The 22,609-nt window shown below is 50.0% G+C and overlaps 2 protein-coding genes across 9 annotated transcripts in view; one reads left to right on the top strand and one right to left on the bottom strand.

The window, feature by feature from the left end:
* The first annotated feature begins 1,886 nt into the window (after positions 1 to 1,886).
* MRPS25 (mitochondrial ribosomal protein S25) lies at positions 1,887 to 15,012 on the top strand. The gene is made up of 4 exons (XM_064496215.1): positions 1,887 to 2,133; positions 5,801 to 5,907; positions 12,979 to 13,066; positions 13,542 to 15,012. The coding sequence occupies exons 1-4, from the start codon at positions 2,000 to 2,002 to the stop codon at positions 13,732 to 13,734; spliced, it is 522 nt and encodes a 173-aa protein (XP_064352285.1). The 5' UTR covers positions 1,887 to 1,999; the 3' UTR covers positions 13,735 to 15,012.
* A 610-nt stretch (positions 15,013 to 15,622) lies between these two features.
* The window catches only part of NR2C2 (nuclear receptor subfamily 2 group C member 2), an 82,210-nt gene continuing 75,223 nt past the window's right edge, over positions 15,623 to 22,609 (bottom strand). For all 8 annotated transcript variants that reach the window (XM_064496211.1, XM_064496212.1, XM_064496213.1 and 5 more), the window contains one exon: positions 15,623 to 21,349. In XM_064496211.1, the coding sequence (XP_064352281.1) occupies positions 21,175 to 21,349 (175 nt within the window). In that variant the 3' untranslated portion in view covers positions 15,623 to 21,174. The remainder of the gene's footprint in view (positions 21,350 to 22,609) is intronic.

Here is a 22,609-nt window from a genome sequence, read left to right as displayed (position 1 = left end):
ACTGAAAGGGGCTTGATGTGAACAACAAAAGCTACTCCTTTATCTTTCCAGGGCTATTTCAGGGACGGGCAAAAATGAGGTATGATGGAAGACGCTCCTATCACTCTTGAGGAAATTACAAGGGTTCTAGGAGCTCTGGCCAGGAGCTGGGAACAAAGACTGAATATATTTATTACAATATCATAGCGGGTTAAGGAACACAAAGGTCACAGCCCAAGGACACAGGCCCACTAAAATACTGAGATTTCATCATAAAACAGAATGCCTCCCCTCCGCCACACCTTACCACCAGGCCAGTTCCACTGTAAGAGTGGATTACAGCTGGAAGAGATACAAAACACAGACTTTCTAGGGAAGCCCAAAGTCAAGAGGAAAGAGAAAAGCAAAGACACTACAGGAACTTGAAGCCTCTGGCACCTACAGTTACTGCAGACGTTAAACACAGCTCAACTCCTAACCAGAATAGCAGCTCCACACAGCAGAGGCTTGTTTACCTCAGTTCCTATTACCTAATACAGCCAATAGTATCTGATTTTCAACAAAAAATTACAAGTGTGCTAAAAAGGGCAAGGGAAAAACCCCCGCAGTCTGGTAAGGCCAATCATTCATTACAACCAGGTTCAGATATTACACACGTTGGAGTTATCAGACAGGAACTTTAAAATAACTGATTAATATGTTAAAGAGTCTAGTGTAAAAGTAAATAACGTAAGAACAGATGGGTAATGTAAGCAGAGATAAGGGAACTATGCAAGATTGCAAGAAAATGCTAGAAATGAAAAACACTAACAAAGAATGCCTCTAAAGGGCTCCTCAGTGGACTGGACACAGCCAAGGAAAAGAATCAGCGTGGAGATGGGTCAATAGAAATTTCCCTACTGAAGTGCAAAAGGAAAAAATAACGGGGTGGGGGGGGGGAACCGAAGCCCCAAACAGAACAGACCATCCAAGAACTACAGAACAATTTCAAAAGAGGTAAAATATATGTAATTGGAATACTAGGAGGAAAAACAAGAAAATAAAAATATTTGAGTTAACAATGGCCAAGAACTTTATAAAATTAACGACAGTTGGGTTGGGTATAGATTCCTCAGCGGTAGAGGTTAGCATGCATGAGGTCCTGGGTTCAATCCCCAGTACTGCCATTAAATAATAACAGAAAATAGATCAGTAAACCTAATTGCCATGCGCACCCCCCAATAGTGTTAAAAAGAAAACAAAACACACAAGTAGAGTGAAATATTTAAAGTGTTGAAAGATCCTTCTCCCACCCCTCAACCTAGAGTTCTCTATCTGGCAAAATTATCCTTCAAAGTGCAGAAGTAAAAACCGTCTCAGATCTGTAAGAGTACTTCAGAAATGCATCTCACCCGCATTTCGCTTTTGAAGAAATTGAGCTCCAGGGCTCTGAAGCGGCTGAACTAGGAAGGGGTAGTCCACAAACTTGCCTTTTTTTCCTTTTGCAAGTAAGTTTTTTTTAAGTCAGTGTTAGAAACTGTGCTGTCCTAACCCTTCATTTTAAAACTGGAGAAATTTGAGAAAGAAAAACTGACGTATCTGAGGTTGAACACAAAGTTATTAGTCGACTAGGTTCTCAAGCTGAGCTCTGCTGAATTATCTCCTACTGTAAGCTTGTTAAGTTTGCTCCTGTGTAAAATATCTCCCCCTGGCGGAGGGGAGAAAGGATGATTCAGAGGCTCCAAGAGCGGGGCGTCCTGGCGCGAACACGCCCGCCCCAAGCCGCCCCGCCGCCCCGCCGCCCCAAGCCGCCCCGCCGCCCCGCCGCCCCGCCGCCCGAGCAAAGCTCCGCCCTCCGGGACTACAAGTCCCCGGCGCGCGCTGCCCGCCGGGAGGCGTCTCCTGAGAGTCTGCGCGGGAAGTGGAACCCAGCACGGAGCAGCGGCGGCGCAAGGGCTGCCGGGCGGCGTGTGCTGCGTTCGTGTCTGCGCGCGGCTCAGCTCGCGGCGGGCTGTCCGCCCCCCCACCTCCCGCCGCCGCGATGCCCATGAAGGGTCGCTTCCCGATCCGCCGCACCCTGCAGTACCTCAGCCAGGGGGACGTGGTGTTCAAGAGCTCGGTGAAGGTCATGACGGTGAACTACAACACGCACGGGGAGCTGGGCGAGGGCGCCAGGTCAGTCGGAGCCGCCGGGGCCGCCCGCGGTCCCGCTAATAACGTGCGCGTCGGGTTACGACCAGGCGCTGCGCGGGCCGCCCGCTGAGGCGTGGGGCTAGCCCCCAGGTGGGTGCCGTTGCCCCCCTTTCACAGGTGGGCAGCCGCGCCGGGTTCCACGGCCAGAAGAGGACCGCAGGGCCACGCCGTGCCGGGTGGGGGCCAGGCTGGGCCGGGGAGGCCGCAACCTCCTTAGCCTCCGGTGCCCGGCGGGCGGGCGGGCGGGCGGGCGAGGTGGAGCCCAGCCCCGGGGTTGGGGTGGGGGGGCGGACAGACCTGCCTCGGCCCCAGCTCTTCCACCTGCTGGCTTTGGGCGAGTTGCTCCCCCTCCGGGTCCCGAACGGGGATGACACCTATGTCCCAGGGCCGATGTGGGGGTGCAGTGAGAGAAGTAACAGCTGCTGCCATTTATTGAGTCCTCGTGTTTCTCGTGCATTAGCTCATTTGATGTTTATAGAAACCCCTCTGTTCTCCCCACTCCAGGGATGAGGAACCGCACAGAAGTTAAGTAACTTGCTTGTCCGGGGTGCCCCAGCCCGCTAGTGAGTAGTAGCTCTGAGGGTGCTTCTCTCTGGAAGGTCTCATCACCGTTGTAATTACGGGTCGTGTCAGTGTCAGCTGCGCCGTGGCAGCCCCCTCCCCCCGCCCAGCCCTTTAAAGTGTGTCAGCCCGCAGCTGAGTAGGGGCTTAGTGAGTGGACGCTTGCCAGGGAAGGGTTTGAATTGAACCTTGAGGCATCAGCAGTGCTTTGGGCTTTTCAGGTATCAGGTATACATTTACTGAGTGCCTGCTGATGGGAATTCAAGTCTTGTCCTTGAGAAACTTTGGGATTGGGAGTGTGGGATGGATCAGAATGAGACAGGAGAGTATCTCCCTGTGGAGGGGGGCCCCACATCAGGGCCTTTAGTGCAGGGCTGTTCAGGAGCCAGAAGCTACCACCTAGGAGTTTGCCTTCCGCAGGTGAATCCAAGAACTTGGACCTGCTTGGGTGGGATCAGCTGGCATGAGGGCTCCCTAGAAGAGTCAGCCTTAGGGGTGAACGGGCACCCAGATACTCCTTCGGAACCCACTTTACGTCCATCCATCCACATCAGGAGTCACAAGGGAGAGGCCAGGCAGGCACCACAAAGGAGGGAGGCAATCTGGATGGGCCTGCAGTCAACTGAAAACATGCCCTGTCTCATGGGGCTATTCACTGCTTGGCTTCATCTTAGCTTTGTTGGCTCCATGGAGAATTTCTGACTTGGCAAGAAGCCAGAAATTCATATTTCTGTGAAAAACTCTGGCTTTTAAAATAGTCAATCAAATAGGCCTGCACCCACAGACATGCTCAAGTGTTTTAATGCTCTCTAGGTAAACAGCCGAACAGCCATTCTGTGTTCCACTGTTCCTGGCGGTAAGGGCTTGCCTGTCCCACCGGTGGCCTTTGGGGTTTCAGCTGCCCGACTTGCTCTGTCTAGCCCCGCAGGCTTTTGCTTGTTCCTGTGCATTCAGCTGTCCCTGCATTCGGTGCAGCCCGGGGCTAGCCCGTCTCAGGGTGTCTGCTGGGTGAGTGGGGAGCTGCTTTAGTCAGTGTCTGAGAGCTGAGTGCCTGCTCACCTCTGCCAGGTGTCCTTGCCTTTAAGATGCGGTAGGAGAAGTACCAGCAGCTGGTCTGGCACTCACTGTGCCCCAGGCCTCGGCACCCAGGTGAATCCAGTGATGACAGAACGGTGTGCTGAAGGCTCTGTGCTCATAGCCCCTGCTCTCTGACTTACTGGTCATGTGACCTCGGGCACTTTACTTAGACTTTTTGATCTGTTTCCTTAATGTCAAACCCCACCCTCCAGGGTTGCTGTGAGGATTCCAGGATAAAGTGCCCAGCAAGGTGTCTGGCACACAGAGCAGGTGCTTAGCTAAAGGTGACCTGTTATCAACTCGCTCCCATGCTTTGGCAAGAACCATTTAAAACGCCCTTTTGAATTTTTGTCCCAGTAGTTCTAGGTGTGAGAAGCTCCTGCAGGGTGTGCCCTGATTTATTTGTATGACGTTGTGTGATGCGGAGATGCTCTGCTGTCGGGTGGGAACTGAGTCGAGGCGTCCTGAGCCTAGGAAAGTCCAGTCCCATGCGCTGGACTTCTCCAAGGCTTACGTAGAACCCCACCTCCCCTTCCTCCCCAGGGCAGCAACTTTCAACTCTTTGACACAAACACTGATACACAGAGCAGTAACTTGCCCTGGGTCATCCAGCTGGGAAGTGGTAAAGCAAGGTACCACTCACACCCTCCCCTGGTCTGCTGTGTGCGGCCAGGTGTCCGCAGGAAGCAGAGGGCACGTTTAGATTTGTGGAGCCTTTTAATCAAGGGACTATTTGCAAAGATGTGGCAAGGATGAGCGAAAGAAACCACAGGAAGCAGTTTAAGACTCCAGGTCTAGGCTGCAGAAGCGAGGCGGAGAATGACAGCTGAGACCTGGAGGTGGAGAGTGTTGCCTAACTGAAGCCTGCAGGCCGGGCTGAGCCTGGGAGATGAACGCCTTGGCTCTCCCTCCTTCCTTTGTTTTGCCGGTGTTCCCTTTGGGCAAACCGAGAAAGTCCAAATCAGTCAGTTGCTCGGGATGGAGAGCTGATGAAGAGGGATCCAGGCGTACAGTTGACTCATAATCTGTTTAATCATTTGGGTGTTTAAGTGGTTTCTGCTCCTTTGCTGCAACAGATAATGCAGTAAACCTCACACGTGTCTTGGCATTCAAGTGTGGAAATACCTGAAGGAGAGGGGAAACCGTTGAGTCAAGATCTGTGCTGGTTCCAAACTGACCTCCAAGGATGTTAAACCGATTCATACACTTAAGGAAACGTTTCGCCACTTTTATAACTTTAATTTTTTTTAAAGCTATCTAAGAGGTGAGAAAGGATCACTTCAATTTATATGACTCTGCTGGGAAGATACTGAGGACCCTTCCTGGGGTGAGAGGCCACGTGGGTTTCCTCCTGCTTGCGGCCTTTGCTTTGGTGCTGAGTTTGGCGCAAGTCTAGTTGACGAGGTGTACAGCTCCACATGAAGCAAATTAACCTCTTGGGTGTTTTGCAGACACTTTTCTTCTGGTTTGGCAACTGTTGATTTTGTTTTTGGTAAAGTTTGCCAGGCCAGGGTTTTAATGTAGTCAAATGTGTGTTTTAAACCTTCTAAGCTGAGGGGCTTCGCCACTCCTAGGTGGTAAAAATATTCCCCATGTTTGTTTTCATGGCTTCATGTATCTTTAAATCGTGGTACCATTTACATAAAGTGCTCACCTTTAGACACACAGCTTCTCACACTGTGCGTGCACCGTGTAACCATCACCGAGGACGTTGCATGGTGGCATTGTTGTATTTATACTGCTGTGGTGAGTTTTAGGTTGGTGTGCAGCATGAGGCAGGGCTACAGATTTCATTTCCCTCCAGTGACAAAGTAGGAGTCCCAGCCCCCACGTTGGGAGAAGACACTAGTGGATTCCTGAGAACTGCTTTTCCTCAGCTCGCCTTTTCAGGGGAGGGTGGGTCCTCTGAGAATCTGGTGAAAGTTTTGGACTTTCTCTTTAGAAGAAATATACCGGTGTATCAAATTCTAGGTTAAAGACTCTCTCAAGTTTAATTTCTTCCCTTTTGCAGGAAGTTCGTGTTTTTCAACATCCCTCAGATCCAGTACAAGAACCCCTGGGTGCAGATCATGCTGTTTAAGAACATGACACCGTCACCCTTCCTGCGGTTCTATTTAGGTGAGTGCGGGGCCCTCCGCGTGGCCCAGGACCCACTTTCCTGCGTCCCTCCTCCTCCTGCTGCAGCCGGCCCCGCGGCTCAGTCCCCAGCTCTGTTCCTGGCACACAAGGTGGCTGCCCAGATCTGGCCTCCTTCCCGCCCTCTGCAGCCGCATCCCCGGGCCTGGCTCCCCGGGCCGTCTTTCTGGGTCCTGTCCCCACACTCTGATGCTTTGCTCACACCAGTCCCTCTGCTGGAAATCCCCGCTCTACTTTTCGTTGCTTAATTGAAAAAAATAAATAAATAAACCTCTGAGAGTCAGCTTGGGCACCATGTCCCCCAGGAAGCCTTCCCTGCGCCGGCTCGCGGCGCGCACGTGTCTGCCGGGTCCTCTCCGGACCTCCCATGTGTCCCTGCCACTCTCCTGCCGGCCCAAGGCGCTCAGGGGAAGGTGTGTTCAGCTCAGCCGGGCTCAGTGCCCGGAGGTCAGGAGACCAGGCGTCCTCGCCGGCTCTACTCAGTCGTGCTGACCCTGAGCGAGTAATGTTCCCACTCAGTATTTCTCGGGGAAGGCAGAGCGTCTGCCTACAGGGTCACGGGAATCAGATGAGGTGTCGACTGGGAAATGCACAGCCATCAAAATGATGCCTTTTCATTCATTCAGCAAATAGGTAGCGAGTACCGCGGAGGGGGGACCAGGCACTGTTCTAGGTACAGGGGGTCTCAGGGCCCCCCAGGCAAAGGCCTCTGGCCCCATAGAGATGATGTTCCAGCGGCCGGAGACAGTGAACAAGAAACTCAGTAGCATGGTTTCTTAGAAGATAAGTGCTGGTGAAGAAGGGAAGATGGAGCGGGTTGTGTTGAGGAGGAGGGTGGCGGTTTGGCGGTTTTGTGCACATACTCTGTGTTGGTGTTTTTAAACATTAACTTTACGGAGTATAATTTACACATAATAAAACGCACAGGTCTGTGCACAGAACGATGCGTTTGACAGCTGTCACGTGCCTGAGTCGCTGCTCCCCAGGGACCCGACAAAACAGCTTGTGATCCTCAAAGTCCCTGGTTCTGCTTTCCAGTGACTCCCCACCTGCATGGGGTCGGGGGGGGGCAGCCGCTGTTGGGGGTCCTTGCGCCATAGCTTAGTTGGGTTTGTTTCAGAAGTTAACACGGACAGAATCTCACCGTACGGCTTCGTTTGTGTGTGGCCATTACTCATATCTTTGAGATGCGTCCACGCTGCGTGTGTCAGTAGGTGATCCATCTACCGCTGAGTAGTTCTGCTTTCTGGGAGGATACTGCAGCTTGTTTATCGGTCGCGTTGATGAACGGGGTGGGGGGTGTTAGGTGCTGGGACAATGACAAGTGTGAGATTTACTGGAAATGTAGGGGGGCAAGTCTGCAGCGGGCGAAGCAGGTCTGGGAAGCAGGGCTGCCATCTCGGAAGGAGGTCCCGTTGGAGGGCCCCTCACAACGCAGGCGAGGAGTGGGGCCCTGCGTCGGGCCGAGGAGGTGGGGAGAGCTGGGGGCGCTCTGCTCCCAGAGGCTTCCTGCAGGGGCCTCGCTTGCGGGGAGACTGCCTGGGGCCGGCGGGGTGTGGGCTGCATGCAGAGGGAGTGTGTATGTGTGGACACAGGCCCTTGGTTCCCCCCGGGCACGAGCCTCCTGGAGGCTCGAGGGGGGAATCCATTTCCTTGCCTTTTCCAGCTTCTGGAGGCCCCCACATTCGTGGCTCATGGTCCCTTCCTCCAGCCGCCTTCACATCTGGCCTCCTTCCCTCTGAGCACCTCCCGGGAGGTTCTCTGAGGACCCTGTGACTTGTGGGGCTGCCGGATTATCCAGGAGAATCTCCCTGTATCCGTGTTCTGACATTTAATTGCACCTGCAGAAGCCCCTGGGCCAGTCCGCTGTCCTGCTCACAAGTTCGGGGAGGGGGGCGTGGGGGGCCTTTCTTCTCATCACAGTCAGTCTTCTCACTGTGTGCCACTCCCATGGGCGGGTATCTCCTTGACATTTTAATTTGCATTTCACTATCTTTTTCTTGTGCTCATTGGCCATTCATGTATTTCTTTTGTAAAGAGTCTGTTTCGCTCTTTTGTCCATTAAAAAAACAATTGGGGCTGTTTTCCTGTTGAATTGTTTATATATTCTGGATTCAGTCTTTGTCAGATAGGTTTATTGTGAATATTTTCTCTGTCTGGTTGGCTTTTCATTTTCCTAATGGTGGGGTTTTTTTGGTATATATATATTTTTTATTGAAGTACAGTCAGTTTACAGTGTTGTCAATTTCTGGTGTACAGCACAGTGCTCCAGTCACACATGAACTTAATATATTCGTTTTCATATTCTTTTTCACCATAAGTTACTACAAGATACTGAATATGGTTCCCTGTGCTCTACAGTATGAACTTGTTGTTTATCTATTTTATATATAGTAGTGTGTATTGGCAAATCTTGAACTCCCAATATTACCCTTTGCACCCTCTGCCCTCCTGGTAACCATGTTTGTTTTCTACATCTGTGAGTCTGTTTCTGTTTTGCAAAGAAGTTTGTCTTCTTTTTTTTAGATTCCACATATAAATGATATCATATGGTATTTTTCTGTCTCTTTCTGGCTTACTCCACTTAGAATGACAATCTCCAGGTCCATCCATGTTGCTGCAGATGGCATTACTTTTTTCTTTTTTATGGCCGAGTAGTATTCCATTGTATAAATATACCACAGCTTCTTTATCCAGTCATCTGTCAATGGACATTTAGGTTGTTTCCATGTCTTGGCTATTGTAAATAGTGCTGCTATGAACATTGGTGTGCAAGTGTCTTTTGGAATTAAGGTTCCCCCTGGATATGTGCCCAGGAATGGGATTGCTGGATCATATAGTAAGTCTATTTTTAGTCTTTCGAAGACTCTCCATACCATTTTCCTTAACGACTGCACCAAACTGCATTCCCACCAACAGTGTAGGAGGGTTCCCTTTTCTCCACACCTTCTCCAGCATTTGTCATTTGTGGGCTTCCTAATGATGGCCATTCTGACTGGTGTGAGGTGATACCTCATTGTAGTTTTGATTTGCATTTCTCTGATAATTAGCAATATTGAGCATTTTTTGCACTTGTATGTCTTCATTGGAGAATTGCTTGTTTAGGTCTTCTGCCCATTTTTGGATTGGGCTGTTTTGTTTTTTTCTTACTAAGTTATATGAGCCGTTTATATATTCTGGAGATTGAGCCCTCATCAGGCTCAACTTTTGTAAGTATTTTCTTCTATTCCGTGGGTTGTCTTTTTGTTTTGCTTATGGTTTCCCTTGCTGGTCCTAACGGTGTCTTTCGAAGAGCAGGAATTTTAATTTCGGTGAACTCCAGCCTATCAGTTGTTTTATGTTTAGTGCTTTTTGTATCTTGCCCAAGAAATCTCTGCCTGCCCTGAAGTCTCAAAGATTTTCTCCTGTGTTTCCTTTAGAATGTTTATAGTCTTAGATTTTACATTTCGGTCTGCATCCACTTGAGCTATTCGAGGTAGGGACCAAGGTTTAGTTTTGCTTTGTTAGATTGGGCATGTTCAGTGTTACAGCACCATTTGCTGAAAGACAGCCCTCCCCCTTACTGAATTTCCGTGGCATCTTTGCCAAAAATCAGTCAGCCGTGAACAGATAAACGAAATCCGTAAATGCACCCCCTCAGCCACGAAAAGGAGTGAACCTGACACGGTGCGATGCAGGTGAACGCTGACGACACGGCCGCTGAGAGGAGGCGGGTGCAACGGGCCAGAGCGTGTGGCCCCGCTTGTGTGAGGTGCGCGTCCCCGCAGGCCCAGCCGCGGGCTGGCGGGAGGGCCAGGAGGTGGCTGCTTCAGGGCTTCAGGGCTTCTGTTTGCGGTGATGACGAGGTGCTGGAATCTGGGTAGTGCCAGCGCTTGCACAGCAGAGTGAATGTACTAAAAACCACCGGGCTGAACACTTTAAAATGGTTAAAATGGGAAATTTAAGTTACGTGTATTTTACAACAAAAAAATCACTTGACCATGTATTTCTGAACTGTTTTTGCCTTTTAAATTTTTAAAATTGAAGTAAAGTTGACATACAGTAACATTGTTACAGGTGTATAATATAGTGATTCACAACTTTAAAGATTATACTCCATTTATAGTTACTATGGAATAGTCGCCGTATTCCCCGCATTGTACAGTATATCCTCGTAGCTTATTTTATACCTGATAGTGTGCATGTGTCACTCACCTACCCCTAGCCGCCCCCCCCCCGCTCCCCACTGGCAACCACTAGTTTGTTCTCTATGTCTGAGGCTGCTGCTTTTTTGTTACATTCACTGGTTTGTTGAATTTTTAGATTCCACATATAAGTGATACCATACAGTATTTGTCTGTCTATCTGATTTACTTCACTTAGCAGAATACCCTTCAAGTCCATCCATGGTGCTGCAAACTGCAAAATCTCATTCCTTTTTAATGGCCAAGTTGTACTCCAGTGTGTGTGTGTGTGTGTGTGTTTATGTACACACTACATCCTCTTTATCCAGTCATCTGTTGATGAACACTTAGGTTGCTTCCACATCTTGGCAGTTGTATATCTTTTAGAATTCGGGTTTTGGTTTTTTTCAAATACATACCCAAGAGTGGAATTGCTGAAGTAGTGGAGTAGGTTTTTTTTTTTCCCCCCCCAGAAATCTCCATACTGCTTTCCACAGTAGCTGCACCAATTTATGTTCCCACCCACAGTGCACAAGGGTTCCCTTTTCTCCACATCCTTACCAACATTTGTTATTTGTGGTCTTTTTGATGATGGCCATTCTGACTGGTGTGAGCTGATATCTCACTGTGGTTTTGATTTGCATTTCTCTAATAATTAGTGATGTTGAGCATCTTTTCATGTTCCTGTTGACCATCTGCATTTCCTCTTTGGAAAAATGATTTTTCATTTCTTCTGCCCATTTTAAAATCAGGTTTGTTTTTTGATGTTGAATTGTATGAGCTGTTTATGTATGTTGAATATTAACCCATTATCGGTCATACCATTTGCAATATTTTCTCCCAGTCCATAGACTGTCTTTTAGCTTTGTTTACGGTTTCCTTTGTTGTGCAAAAGCTTTTAAGTTTAGTTAGGTCCTATTTGTTTATTTTTGATTTTGTTTCCTTTGTTTAGAAGGATCCAAAAAAATATTGTTACAACGTATGTCAGGGTGTCTATGTTCTCCTCTAGTTTTATGGTAGCTGGTCTTTCAGGTCTGTAATCATTTTGAGTTTCTTTCTGTACACGGTGTTAGAGTGTTCTCATTTCAGTCTCTCAGAGATCTGCCCCGTCTTCCCAGCACCACTTATGCAGAGACTGTCTTGTCTCCACTGTGCACTCTTGCCTCCTTTGTTGCAGATTAACTGACCGCAGTGCGTGGGTTTACTTCTGGGCTCTCTGTTCTGTTCCGTAGATCTATGTGTCTGTTTTTGTGCCAGTACCACGCTGTTTTGATTTTGATGCTTGTAGTTTTGTAGTAGAGTCTTGAGTCAGGGCGTGTGATTCCCCAGCTCTGTTCTTTCTCAAGATTGTTTTGGCTGTTGGGAGTTCCTCTTTTTGTAAATTCATAATATGCCTTAAGATCAAGTAGTATAAATTCCACTTTGTTCTTTTCTCCCCCCAAATTACTTTGGCTCTTGTAGGTTCTTTCCATTTCCACATTTACTTTAAAATCTTGAGAAAAAAAAAATCTTGTTGCCAGTTGATTGAAAAAAGTTTGCTGGGATTTTTATTGGAATTCTGTTGCAGATCATTGGGGATAATGGGCTTTTTTTGGGTGGGGGATTAGGTTTATTTGTTAATTTTTAATGGAGGTGCTGGGGATTGAACCCAGGACCTCTTCCTTGCTAAGCATGTGCTCTGCCCCTGAGCTCTACCCTCCCCCGATAATAGATATTTTAATAGTATCGAGTCCGTTTTGAGATGATTGCAATGTACCTTTCAGTTCTCGGTGCCCAGCAGACAGCTGTATAGACAGACGGCTGGTGTTGTACATGGGCCTCGTGTCTTGCAGCCTTGCTAAATTCACTCATTTCTAGTAGTTTTTCTTTTCTAAATTCCTTAGGAGTTTTTACATACACAGCCATTCCATCTACAAATGAAGCCAGTTTTACTTCTTTCCAGTCTTTTTAAAACCCTTATTTACCTTTATGCCAATCTTTTTCTTTCCTTTTTGGTGGATTTTACTTCACTGGCTAATGTGAGCTGTAATACTTTGCATTTTTACCAGTAATTTAGGGCAGTTCTGATTACTCTGCATCCTCACTAGCACTTGGTGGTGTCTGTTTTAAAAAACCTTAGCCAATGTAATATTTCATTGTGGTTTTGTGTTTTTCTTATGACTAATGATACTGAGTATCTTCTCATGTGCTTATTAGCCATTTATTTGTTGTTAAATGTTTATTCAGATACTTTCCCCATTTTTGTTTGGATCGCCTGTCTTACTGACAGTGAATTGTGAGTACTTTACGTAGTTGGGGATATACAGTCCATTATCAGATATATGCTCTTTTTCCTCATTGAATTGTCTGGCCATCTTTGCTGAAAATCCCTTGACCATAAATTTACTAAGTTTTTTTCTGGATTCAGTCCTGCTCCTGTAGTCTGTTCTGCTCATCCCACACTTACTGTAGCTTATAGTAAATTTGAAGTTGCAAAGTGAATGTCCTCCCATTTTCTTGTCAAAGTTGTTTTGACTGTTTTGGGTCCTTTGCATGGATTTCAGGCACAACTTGTCTGTTTCTACAGAACATCTGATTTTGACAGGGAATGACTGAATCCGTAGACCGGTTTGGGGAGGACTGCCATCTTAACAGTATTAAGTCTTTCTATCCGTGAACATGGAATGTCTTTCCATTACAAAGGTATGCTTTTGTACATTCCTAAAGCTCATATGTGCTCCTACCTAAAGAACTATGGAAAAATGGAGGCAGAACTGTGGGTGATGTAAACATTTATTTTACTGTTAAAATGTTTCTCCACCGAAAGCAAATCCCAAATCACCACCATTCGAGGCTGAGGGTTGCCCTGCTGAGTTCTCAGCTTTCTTCCCCCTTTACCTCCTGTTTCCAGATTCTGGGGAGCAAGTCCTGGTGGATGTGGAGACCAAGAGCAACAAGGAGATCATGGAGCACATCAGAAAAATCCTGGGCAAGACTGAGTGAGTTGCTGGGGTTGACGTGGAGGGGCGCAAAGGTCTCCTCAGCCTGGAGATTTGAGAGGGAGGAGACGGTGTGCTGGGAGGGGTGTCAGAGGGCAGACTGGCCAGGGAGCGGGGCCCGGAGTCCCCTGTCACTGAGCCTCAGAGCTGCAGCTCCCTCCGCTGTGAAGATAAAGATGGTCCACGGGAAGCAGATGCAGCTGACAGGCCCTCGTGGCTATGACCGCGCCCCTCCTTGGGAACCTCAGCTTGGAGTTAGTAGGGGTCCGGCCCCAGCGCCTTTTCTTTCCGTGAGCAGAGGAGGAAAGACAGGAAAGTCTGTCTCGAGAAAGCGCAGGCGGCCCCGTCCTGATTCCCACGGGCCCTTCAGCTGTGCCGGCCTCCCTGCGCACTGCTCCCGGCCCGGGGAGCAGGGTGGGTCTCCCTGGCAGGTGGCCGGAGCCGTGTTGCCCACGCCCGTCTTGGTCTTTGGCAGGGAGACCCTCAAGAGAGAGGAGGAGGAGAAGCAGCAGCTTTCTCACCCGGCCCACTTCGGGCCGCGGAAGTACTGCCTGCGGGAGTGCATCTGCGAGGTGGAGGGGCAGGTGCCCTGCCCGAGCCTGGTGCCGCTGCCCAAGGAGATGAGGGGGAAGTACAAAGCCGCCCTGAGAGCCGCAGCCAAGGACTGAGGCCCCGGGGCCCCTGGTTCTGTCCCCAGAGACTCTGAACATCTCTCTGCGATAAAAGGGTCCCCTTCACACACCTGTGTGAAAGCACGTGGGGGGAGGGGGAGGGGGGGCTTCGGCTGTGCTGCTCAGTGAACACCTCCGCCTTCAGGGCAATAAACTGCTCCAGGCTCACTCAGCAGCTTGGCTTCTGACTGCCCTGCGCGGGGACGGGTTTGGGATCGGGAGGCTGCGAGGCCACAGCCTGGGGATGCCCCGTCTTGGCCCTGTGGCCTTTCCTGGTCTCCGGGGCTTCGGCTCTTCTTCCTGACCCTGCTCTGCGCTGCTGTGCGGGGGTCTGGCCGGAGCCGTCCGGCTGGTCATGTGGACGCCCCTCCAGACAGGCTTTTTGGGACTTTCCAGAAATCCCCGGGCGAGCCTCCCTGCAGTGCCCGCTTGTTAAATTAAAGCCACCTGACTTCCGGGTGTGGCTGTGCCGGAGGCACACCCTTCCCTGGGGAGCCCCCCTGGCGGGGACTTTCGGGCCCTGGCCCGAGGGCTGGCGGCGGCCAGTTCTGCCCTCCGGCTCCCGTGTGGAGGTTGAGACCGTGGTGCTTAGAAGAGCGGGGCCATCTGAGCTCCTCTGCGGGCTGGAGCCTCGGCCGAGGCCTAACGCTCGCCACGAGACAGGGAGAAAGGCAGTGCCTGCCCCCTGAGGCACCGGCCGTGGGAAACGGGGGACTAGGGTGTCTGGTGTAAATGTGGGAGGTTATCCCGTTGAATTGGGAGAAGTTGGCCTGCTGTCATGTCTGATGCTCAGGTTGTGGGTCGCTGTGGTTTTGTACCAGCCCTGTGTGCAGGGTGATGGCTCGTGGGGCTTGGGAGGGAACGTGGGCATGTGGAAATGGGCAGGTGTCCTGAATGACCACACCCCATCACCATTTTGGAGGGTAGCTGGAAACTCCTGTCCTCCATCTGAAGCCCTGCTGCGTTTCTGACACCACAGCTGGCCGATGGCCGCCCGGGCTGTCACAGTGGTTCACGGGGCTTTTCAGAAAGTGTTGGTTCCTTTGGTCTGGCTCCAGGGCTGGTGAGACATAGCCTTGGGAAGACAGTCCTTCCCTCCACAGGGGCCCCCAAGGGTTGCTACTAGGAGATGGCCCTGAACCAAGCCGGGTTTTGGCCCCTCTTTAGAGAGAGAAGAAACGTCCAGTGCCTGATGGGTGGCGCTGTGGTTACTGTTTGCTGGACTGTTTCATAGGCGGCAGGCGACGTTCATGGAATAAAATCTCCTTAAACGTTTGCCGTCTGTTCCCTACTTTAACAGTGATAAAAAGATGGGTTTACGACTTACAGAAATGGGAAGAAATTAGTAAAGATTACTATGAGGCTTTTATAACTGACATACTTTAATTTTACTTGCATAAGCAGTGGTCCCCAGATGGGTTTTGGCCTTGTTCTAGGCAAGTGACCGGTCTTCTTACGAGAGGCCAGACAACATAATGAGCAAGTTCTGACTTCTGAAACTTTAAGAACACGTTTTTTACCCTGGCTGGCAAATACCCTTACAGGGTGTCTCCTGGTTTGAGGCCTGGCTCTATGCGGCCCAAGCTGTGCTTTGCTCTTGAAATGTCTGTGAGGCTTCTTGGCCGCCACACCGAGGAGCGGCCCCACTGGGAGGATGTAGAGGAGATGATTTTCCAGTAAAGGTATCTAAGTCCAGTGCGCCATCTAGTGGACCACCAAGGGCTAAGGCACGCTGGGCCACGGCTGAGGTGCGGTGGGAGAGTGGGGCTGACGACCAGGGCACTTACGCGCCACCTGCCTGGGTTCTGGCAGGGTGTGCTGGGTGCCTGTGGGGGGCAGGCCCTACCAGTATTACTGTTAGGAGGAGAAATGAGCAGGATACACGTTAGCCTTTAATTCACTTTAATAGTATAAACCTCATTTAGGTAGTAGTAATTAAGCCACAACAATAATGCCACATGGAAACAGCATTTAATAAAATGCATAAAGCTAATTCATGCACTGCAATACACTATATACAAACACAACAATGCAAATTCTTCTCCAAGACTGAAGACATTGATTAGGTATAAAATTCAGTTTAAAAAGAAACATGCTATTTTTTAAATGCCATCACATAAACAAAGCTGATTTCAATCTACAGCCTTCAACAGATTTTAAACCTGGAATTAAACTGTAATGGCATAAACAGTATTTTCTATATTGTGAAGGGCAGAGGTTACAGAAACGGTCCCAAGAAAATCTAACACCCAAATTTCCTTTAACAGACTTCTTTCAAAAGGCCTGGTAATGCAGCTACATTTTAACAGAGAGGTCCAAACTACAGGTAAAAACTATGGTTTGTACTATGAAAAATGTACATCTTTCAGTTATAAAACTAGCTGAACACTGGTTTACAAGGTAACTGGGAGAACGGAGAGACTAGAAAAATAGTCCAGCACTGGAGTCCATGAGCGCCCGGGTGTTAGAATGATAACCGATCACACTTTCCTAAGGAAAAGCAATTTTTAATGTGGAGTCTGCTGTTTCCAGGCGTCATCCTAGGTACTGAGCTTCAGCACAGTCTGTCAGCCGATAAATGCTGCTGAGCCTTTCCCCCAGCATTTCAAAAGCATTGCTGGTTCCTTAACTGCAAGTACAGCTGGGCATTGAAGACGCCTCAGACCTCCCTCACCCCACCCCCAGGACGCCTTTTTTAAACTCAGTTTAATTATTCTTAGATTACAGTTAAGAAAAGTAGCCCCAAAGGGAAACTTCTAAAGATCCGTTTGGAGGCTGTCAGGCTTCCTCCCGCTTGTACTTTAACTGGAAAGCCACCTCCCACAGTGTGATTGTCACGCCGGGCCAAGACGCGGAGAGGCCCGACGCTGCGGGAAGCTGAAGGCTGAGGATGCGCCGTCTCACAAAAGGCACTGAGTACTGTGGTCTCAATGAAGGGTTTTCAAACATGTCTTTTTTTTTTTTTTTTTTAAAAAGCAACCTGTGGACGATGAGTTTCTGCACTTACCAGGTGGCGCCCCCACCAGGCCCCCGCCTGCCAGGTCTGTGAGCCTCTCCGGCTGGGCCGGGTCTCAGTTTACAGCCCGATTAATGGGGGAGACTCGTCAGGATAGAGTGGGATGAGGAACATTTGCATCTGTGGCTTTAAGGGCATACATCCATACTAAAATCCTATTTTTATCTGAAATTTAAAGATTTTTAAATCATAATTTACAGAAACAAGGTCAGTGGACTTCATTTACGTGCTACATTTAGAGAAGTAATTTATGATTTGTAATTTATAATTTTATGTTATAAAAGTTAGCAATCACCATTCATGCTTATTTTTAAAGAATACTTGTTTTTCGACTGTGTTAGGGAGATGGTCACAGGGCGGTGCCCACATTTGCTGACCGAGCCCAGGGCAGGTGGGCTTTTGCTACCGCACTGGGACTCGGGCCCAGACGCAGGCGGGATGGCGTCGGCTCTCACAGCCGAGTTCCTTTGCTCAGGCCACAGGTCGGTGTGTAATGACTAGGTTCAAAGTCCCCACCTGGTTTTGGACATGAGGATAGACTGCCTTCTAGCTTCCTGGCCCTTGTCTGAGCCTGGAGAAGCGAGTGTGGTCCTGCCAGGGCCTTTCTGTCTGGAACTCTCGGTGTAGCGATTCTGACCTCTGGCCTTTCCCAGCCAGGCTCACCCAAAGGAAAATGGAGTTAAGGATATCTCAGCAGACCTGTCCTGCGACCTTGGGACACCCACAGCAACTTACTGTGGCAACTCTTGTCACGGGTTCTCTGTAAAACAGCAGAATCTGGGTACGTGGCTACACGTCTGTATACATAATGTACACCTATGTACACACACGCTATGTACACTGTACACGGAGAAGGTATAAACACATGTACATTCATCCAGTCACACAAGCCTATAAATCTGTACACACACGGCGCTGCCGCGGGGACCCAGGGCAGGACACGCGTGCACGCCGGAGGGAGGCACACGTAAGAGGCCCAGGACCCATGAACAGACGCCCACCCCCTGCCGCAGTGGGGGGCTGGCTCTGCAAATTTACATCAGAGTTAAGACATTTTCAAAGCGCCGCATGCCCTAGAGAGAACGGGTGGGACGAGGGGAGCACGTGGGCCTCTTCCCTGCCTTCTTGGACCTTCCCAGGCTCTGAAGGGCACCACCCTCCGAAATAAAGGTGAGCATCGGAAGATGCCGCTTTCCATGACCTGGACTCAGGAGCTGCGATGTCCCCGACGACCCCACCACACTTGGGCCACTTCCACTGGAAGGTGGGCAGGGCGCTGCCAGGGTCTAATCTCATCAGGCCCTGGCACCTGGATCCCCAGCCAAGGGCTGCTGGTGGGGCAGACGTGCCCCTCTTCCCCGAGTCACGGCACCGCTACAGCACAAGCCCTTCCAGTGCGTGGCTTCCCACATCCCGGCGCCGCATCCATCGCCACCGCCTCGGGACAGAGTGCACGTTTAATACTGACACTGACAGGCTAGAAAACAATCCCTCTTGAGGGCAGTTACACAACATCTTACAAGTGACTACACCTGAAATTAAATACAAAACCCAAACGACAAAGGAACCCCAACCACAGCCTCATGGCAAAGGCTAGACAATAAATAATGTACCCCCCCACCCCATACAGACATCTCAAATCAAGGGTGGTAACACATTTCTGTAAAAATACTTCCCAGAAATAACTTGGAAAATGCTTGAGTAATTTGGTCTTTTTCTAAATCTCTCCCTGTTCTGTTTTGAGATTAGATGTAATGAACTCCACAAATTCCAACACCTAACTGTCCAGCGTCACCTGAAACAGCTCTGGAAGAGAGCGCACGTCACTGAGCAGTGACAGTGTGTCCGTCCCACCCCCCTGCTAAGGGGGGATGGGGAAGGTGGCCTGGGACCTCGCTCCGTGGCAAAGGACCCGCTCCTGGCTTATTCCGCTCAGATTCAGGCGGCAGAGGGCTGGTCTCACATCACTAAACCAGAGTTTAACAAACTTTCAAGAGGTTAAAACCCTTGTGAAAGTTGAGCCCAAATATTTGCTTGCAATCTCCTTAAGTAATTGCCTTTGGGCTTCTCTTAACCAGTTTGCCAAGAGAGGGAATGGACCCGCTGGCAAAGGCCTAAGATGATGGGGACAGCGAGAATTCAGGGAACCTGGAGCCGATTCGCAAGGAAAAGCCCACTTCCAGGTCTGGCCAAGAGGCTCCGGGAAACGTGTGTGTACAAAGCCCACAGCGGTCCACTGGAATCAGCTGTCACCAGTGAAGGGACTCGGGGGCAGGGCCGGGTAGAACCAGCGGCCCTCCTGAAGCATGTCACTCCTTGCCCGAGTGCTCACGCCTCCCCATCCCGACACGCCTCCACAGTGCCGTGGTCAGGACCTCAGTCTAGGTTTAAGCCTCAGAGACACAGGCCTGCCCCTGGAAGGAGGGGAGCCAGCCAGCACCAACCTCTGCACCACCAAGAGCTCAGACGTGACACGTGTTCCCAGGGAGCTGCTACGTCACCCACAGACATGCTTACATTCAAAAAGCAGAACAGAAAAATAGGCAACTTGCTGTGTAAGACACACACACGTGCTTCAAAATGCCCTCTGCGAAAATCCTTCACAAGCAGAAATGACACACACCTACCTTGGCCATCCTCTTGGCCAGTTTTATCTTAATTTTGAAATTTAAATCACTTCAAAGTTAGAAAACCAAGAATTTAAGCTGGCAAAATTAAATCCTTTCCATCATTTTATAATGGGCACCCCTACCATTTCTCAAATTTGCTCCCAAAGCATGAACTACAAATAATATAATCAAATCCAAATTTTGGTGCCGACAACTTCAGAGGAAAGTGGCCCGCTCTGCTGTGAGCAGCCCAGCACCCACGCACAGCCGCGGGCACCTGCCTCGCTCCCCTCCACTTTACACAGTCGGGCTGCGCGTCCAGACGGACCAGGACGCCTGGAGGCACGAGTGCTCAGGACATCCTCTGATGAAAGCTTGGAGAGATGCCGCTTTGGCCTCACACTGTATTTTCTTAACCTGGGCTACACAGAAAGGAAGTACCACGTGCCGACCCAGCCCCATTGCTTATTCACATCTGTGGGAGTTTACAGGTGCTTTCCTCTGACACAACTGCCCCCAAACCACATTCTGTGTTGTAAGCGACGGCCGCTGTAACTCACAAGGAGAAGGTAACTGGGAATTAGGGGTGGTTTTGAGGAGCAGGCGGCCTGCTTCTGCACCCGCCATCCAGGACACTCCAGGGGTGTCTGCGGGCACAACTCTGTGGAACTCAAGTGCGAGAGGTGCCAGGACCACCAAGAGACCTGCTGACAGAGGTGCTGAGTCTGGAGACACTGAAAACCGTCCCACTGGGTGCCAACACCCACCTCTGCCCGAACTGCAGGAACACAGGCCCTTCTCAGGGGGCATCCGGGGTGGAAACTGTTGAGAAGGGAGCCCTCCCACTCCTCCACCTGACCACGTGCAGCCCCCCACACTGCAGTCAGGAAGTCCTGTTAAGGGTTCAAAATGCCCACCTTGCACCTTTTGGTCAGAACACTTCATCGGCTGTGGGTGGCGGAGGTGTGCTGGGGACGTTTTCGGTCGCTGCAGGAATTGGCAGTTAAAGTCTGACTCGTCTAATCCAATTCTGAGAACCAGTCACCAGAAGAGAGCCCGGGTTTGGAGAAGCCTGCGCGGCCCGTCAGAGCAGGCAGGGCCAGGGCCCCCGACAAGCATGAGCTCTGGCTGAGGAAGCTTCGAGTCTGCGTCACCACGGCCGTGCTGCCACAACCCCACTGACTGCACGGACAGATAAGCCACATCTCACCCACTCCTCGGAGCCGAGCTCGACACCAGCGATGTGCGCGTACAGTTAGGAATGATGCCTGCCTTCCTTAAACACAAATGATTGTCTCCTGTACCCTATTGCATTTTCACAGAAATCATTAGCATTTCGGCAAAAGACACAGTTTTCCATTTGCCCTGCACAAAGGCAAGATGTTGCGAACATCACACATTGATAAGAAGTGCTTAGAAAGTGCTAATATTATTACCCTGGTAATTAGTAGCTATTAATTCCAAGGACATTTTTAATATATACACACATACTGTTCTCTTAGGTTCTTTTAGTTTTTAGTTTTTTTTTTTAATACTAGTCTCTGACGTTATAAAACTTTGCTTTTCTTTTTTTGCCCTTTGAGAATTTCTAAATACAAATTGAGTTAAAAGATTGTTCCAAAATCTGCTGCTTCATCAAAAGGCATTAAAACATTTCTTATGGCAGGAAAAGATCCTACTAGTCTTTCAGTTGCTACTGTCTGGGGTTAACAGGAAGCAGCTAATGTACTGGAGACCCGTGCACGTACCAGGCGCCACCTGTCTGTCTGTCCGAGCGGCACTGGGCCCAGCCCGGCAGTGGGGGCGTGCGAGCTACAGGCTGGCTCCGGTGATCTGGCCGTTGTACTCCGCGGTCTCCATCTTGAGGATGTAGGGGATTATGCTGTCTATGGAGACGTTGCCGATGAGGCCGGTGAAAAACAGCTCCTCCGTGATGCTGGAGCTCATGAGCCTGAGCGCCGGCAGGCGGACGAGAATCCGGGCCAACCTGTGAGAGGGAGGGAGGGCCGTCAGAGGAGGGGTCCGCTGCCGTCAGACTTCGTCCTGGATGGGCTCCTGGGGCCCTGCCTGCACGGCTCAGCAGGGAACAAAACATTCACTCTCCACCCTGCTTGTCTGATTTGTCTCTTACAGGAATTCATCACGAGGAAAAAAAAATCACAAGTGAGTGCAAAGATTATGTTCAAATATGTCCCCTTCATTGTTTATAACAACTCTCTCCAACCACACTGACAAGAAAAATCTGGAAACCTGCCACTGGAGGGCGGGTTAAAATGAAGGACGGCGTCTCTGTGTAACCAGTCACTGCGTACTCATGGGGGGGGTGGGGAAGGCTGCGCGGCGGTGAGCGCGGTGCGACCTCCCCAGCACGTGTCACCCGTGTGCACCTCAGGGGGCAAGGTTTCTGGAAGGACGGTCACTAGAGCGCCAATGGCTGGCCTCTGGCATTGGGATCTGGAGTGACTTAACCAATTCAAGCTTTTTCTATAGTTCTCTAACTTCCAAGTTTTCGCATTTTATAATTTAAAATAAAGCAGTAAGATTACTTTTGTTTTGAAGAGACCCTGGGAGGGCACATCACGGCCCTGTCCTGGCAGGTCGCTGGACACTCTGAAGCATCCGTGGACGGGCCGCCCCATAGCCAGTGCCCAGAGCGTGCTCACGGCAGGGCTGGCCCAGACCAGAAACGACCGGCATTTCCATCAGCAGGGAGGTGGTAAGGAAATTACGGCACCTCCTTGGCCACAAAAGATGATGAGTGTGTATTTCTATTTTATGATTCCAACTGCACATACGTGAGAAATTACTGGAAGTAAATACATGAAATGTTAACAGGTATCTCTGAACAGTGGTATTCACACAGAACTAAAGTTTTCTTTTTGCTTTCCAGAATGTGCTAATTTTTTTCTGCAGAGTGAATATTAAGTTATTTTTCAAAAGGGAAAATATATTTGTATTATGCAAGCGGTATTCCAGCACCACCATCCATCCGCCCAGCCACTGTGGGCCCTGCAGGTGCCAGAGGAGCCGACAGGCTGCAGGGTCTCGGGAAATCAGCAAGGCCATCAGGGAGGACACCACAGCTGGCCCTAAGATACTGGCCAAGGTTTCTACCAGAGGTGCAGTCTCGGCAGAGATGCAAAGAGCAGGAGAGCACTTCAGGAAGAGCGAACAGCGTGAGCAAAGGCCTGAGGACAGGAAAGGGAGACGACGACTGTGCTGAAGCAGGCTACAGCCGCCCTAGGGC

This window comes from Camelus dromedarius, chromosome 17 (genome assembly GCF_036321535.1).
Source record: "Camelus dromedarius isolate mCamDro1 chromosome 17, mCamDro1.pat, whole genome shotgun sequence".
NCBI lineage: Eukaryota > Metazoa > Chordata > Mammalia > Artiodactyla > Camelidae > Camelus > Camelus dromedarius.
The sequence above is the reverse complement of the archived record's forward strand: the minus strand, read 5'-3'. Positions and strand labels throughout refer to the sequence as shown.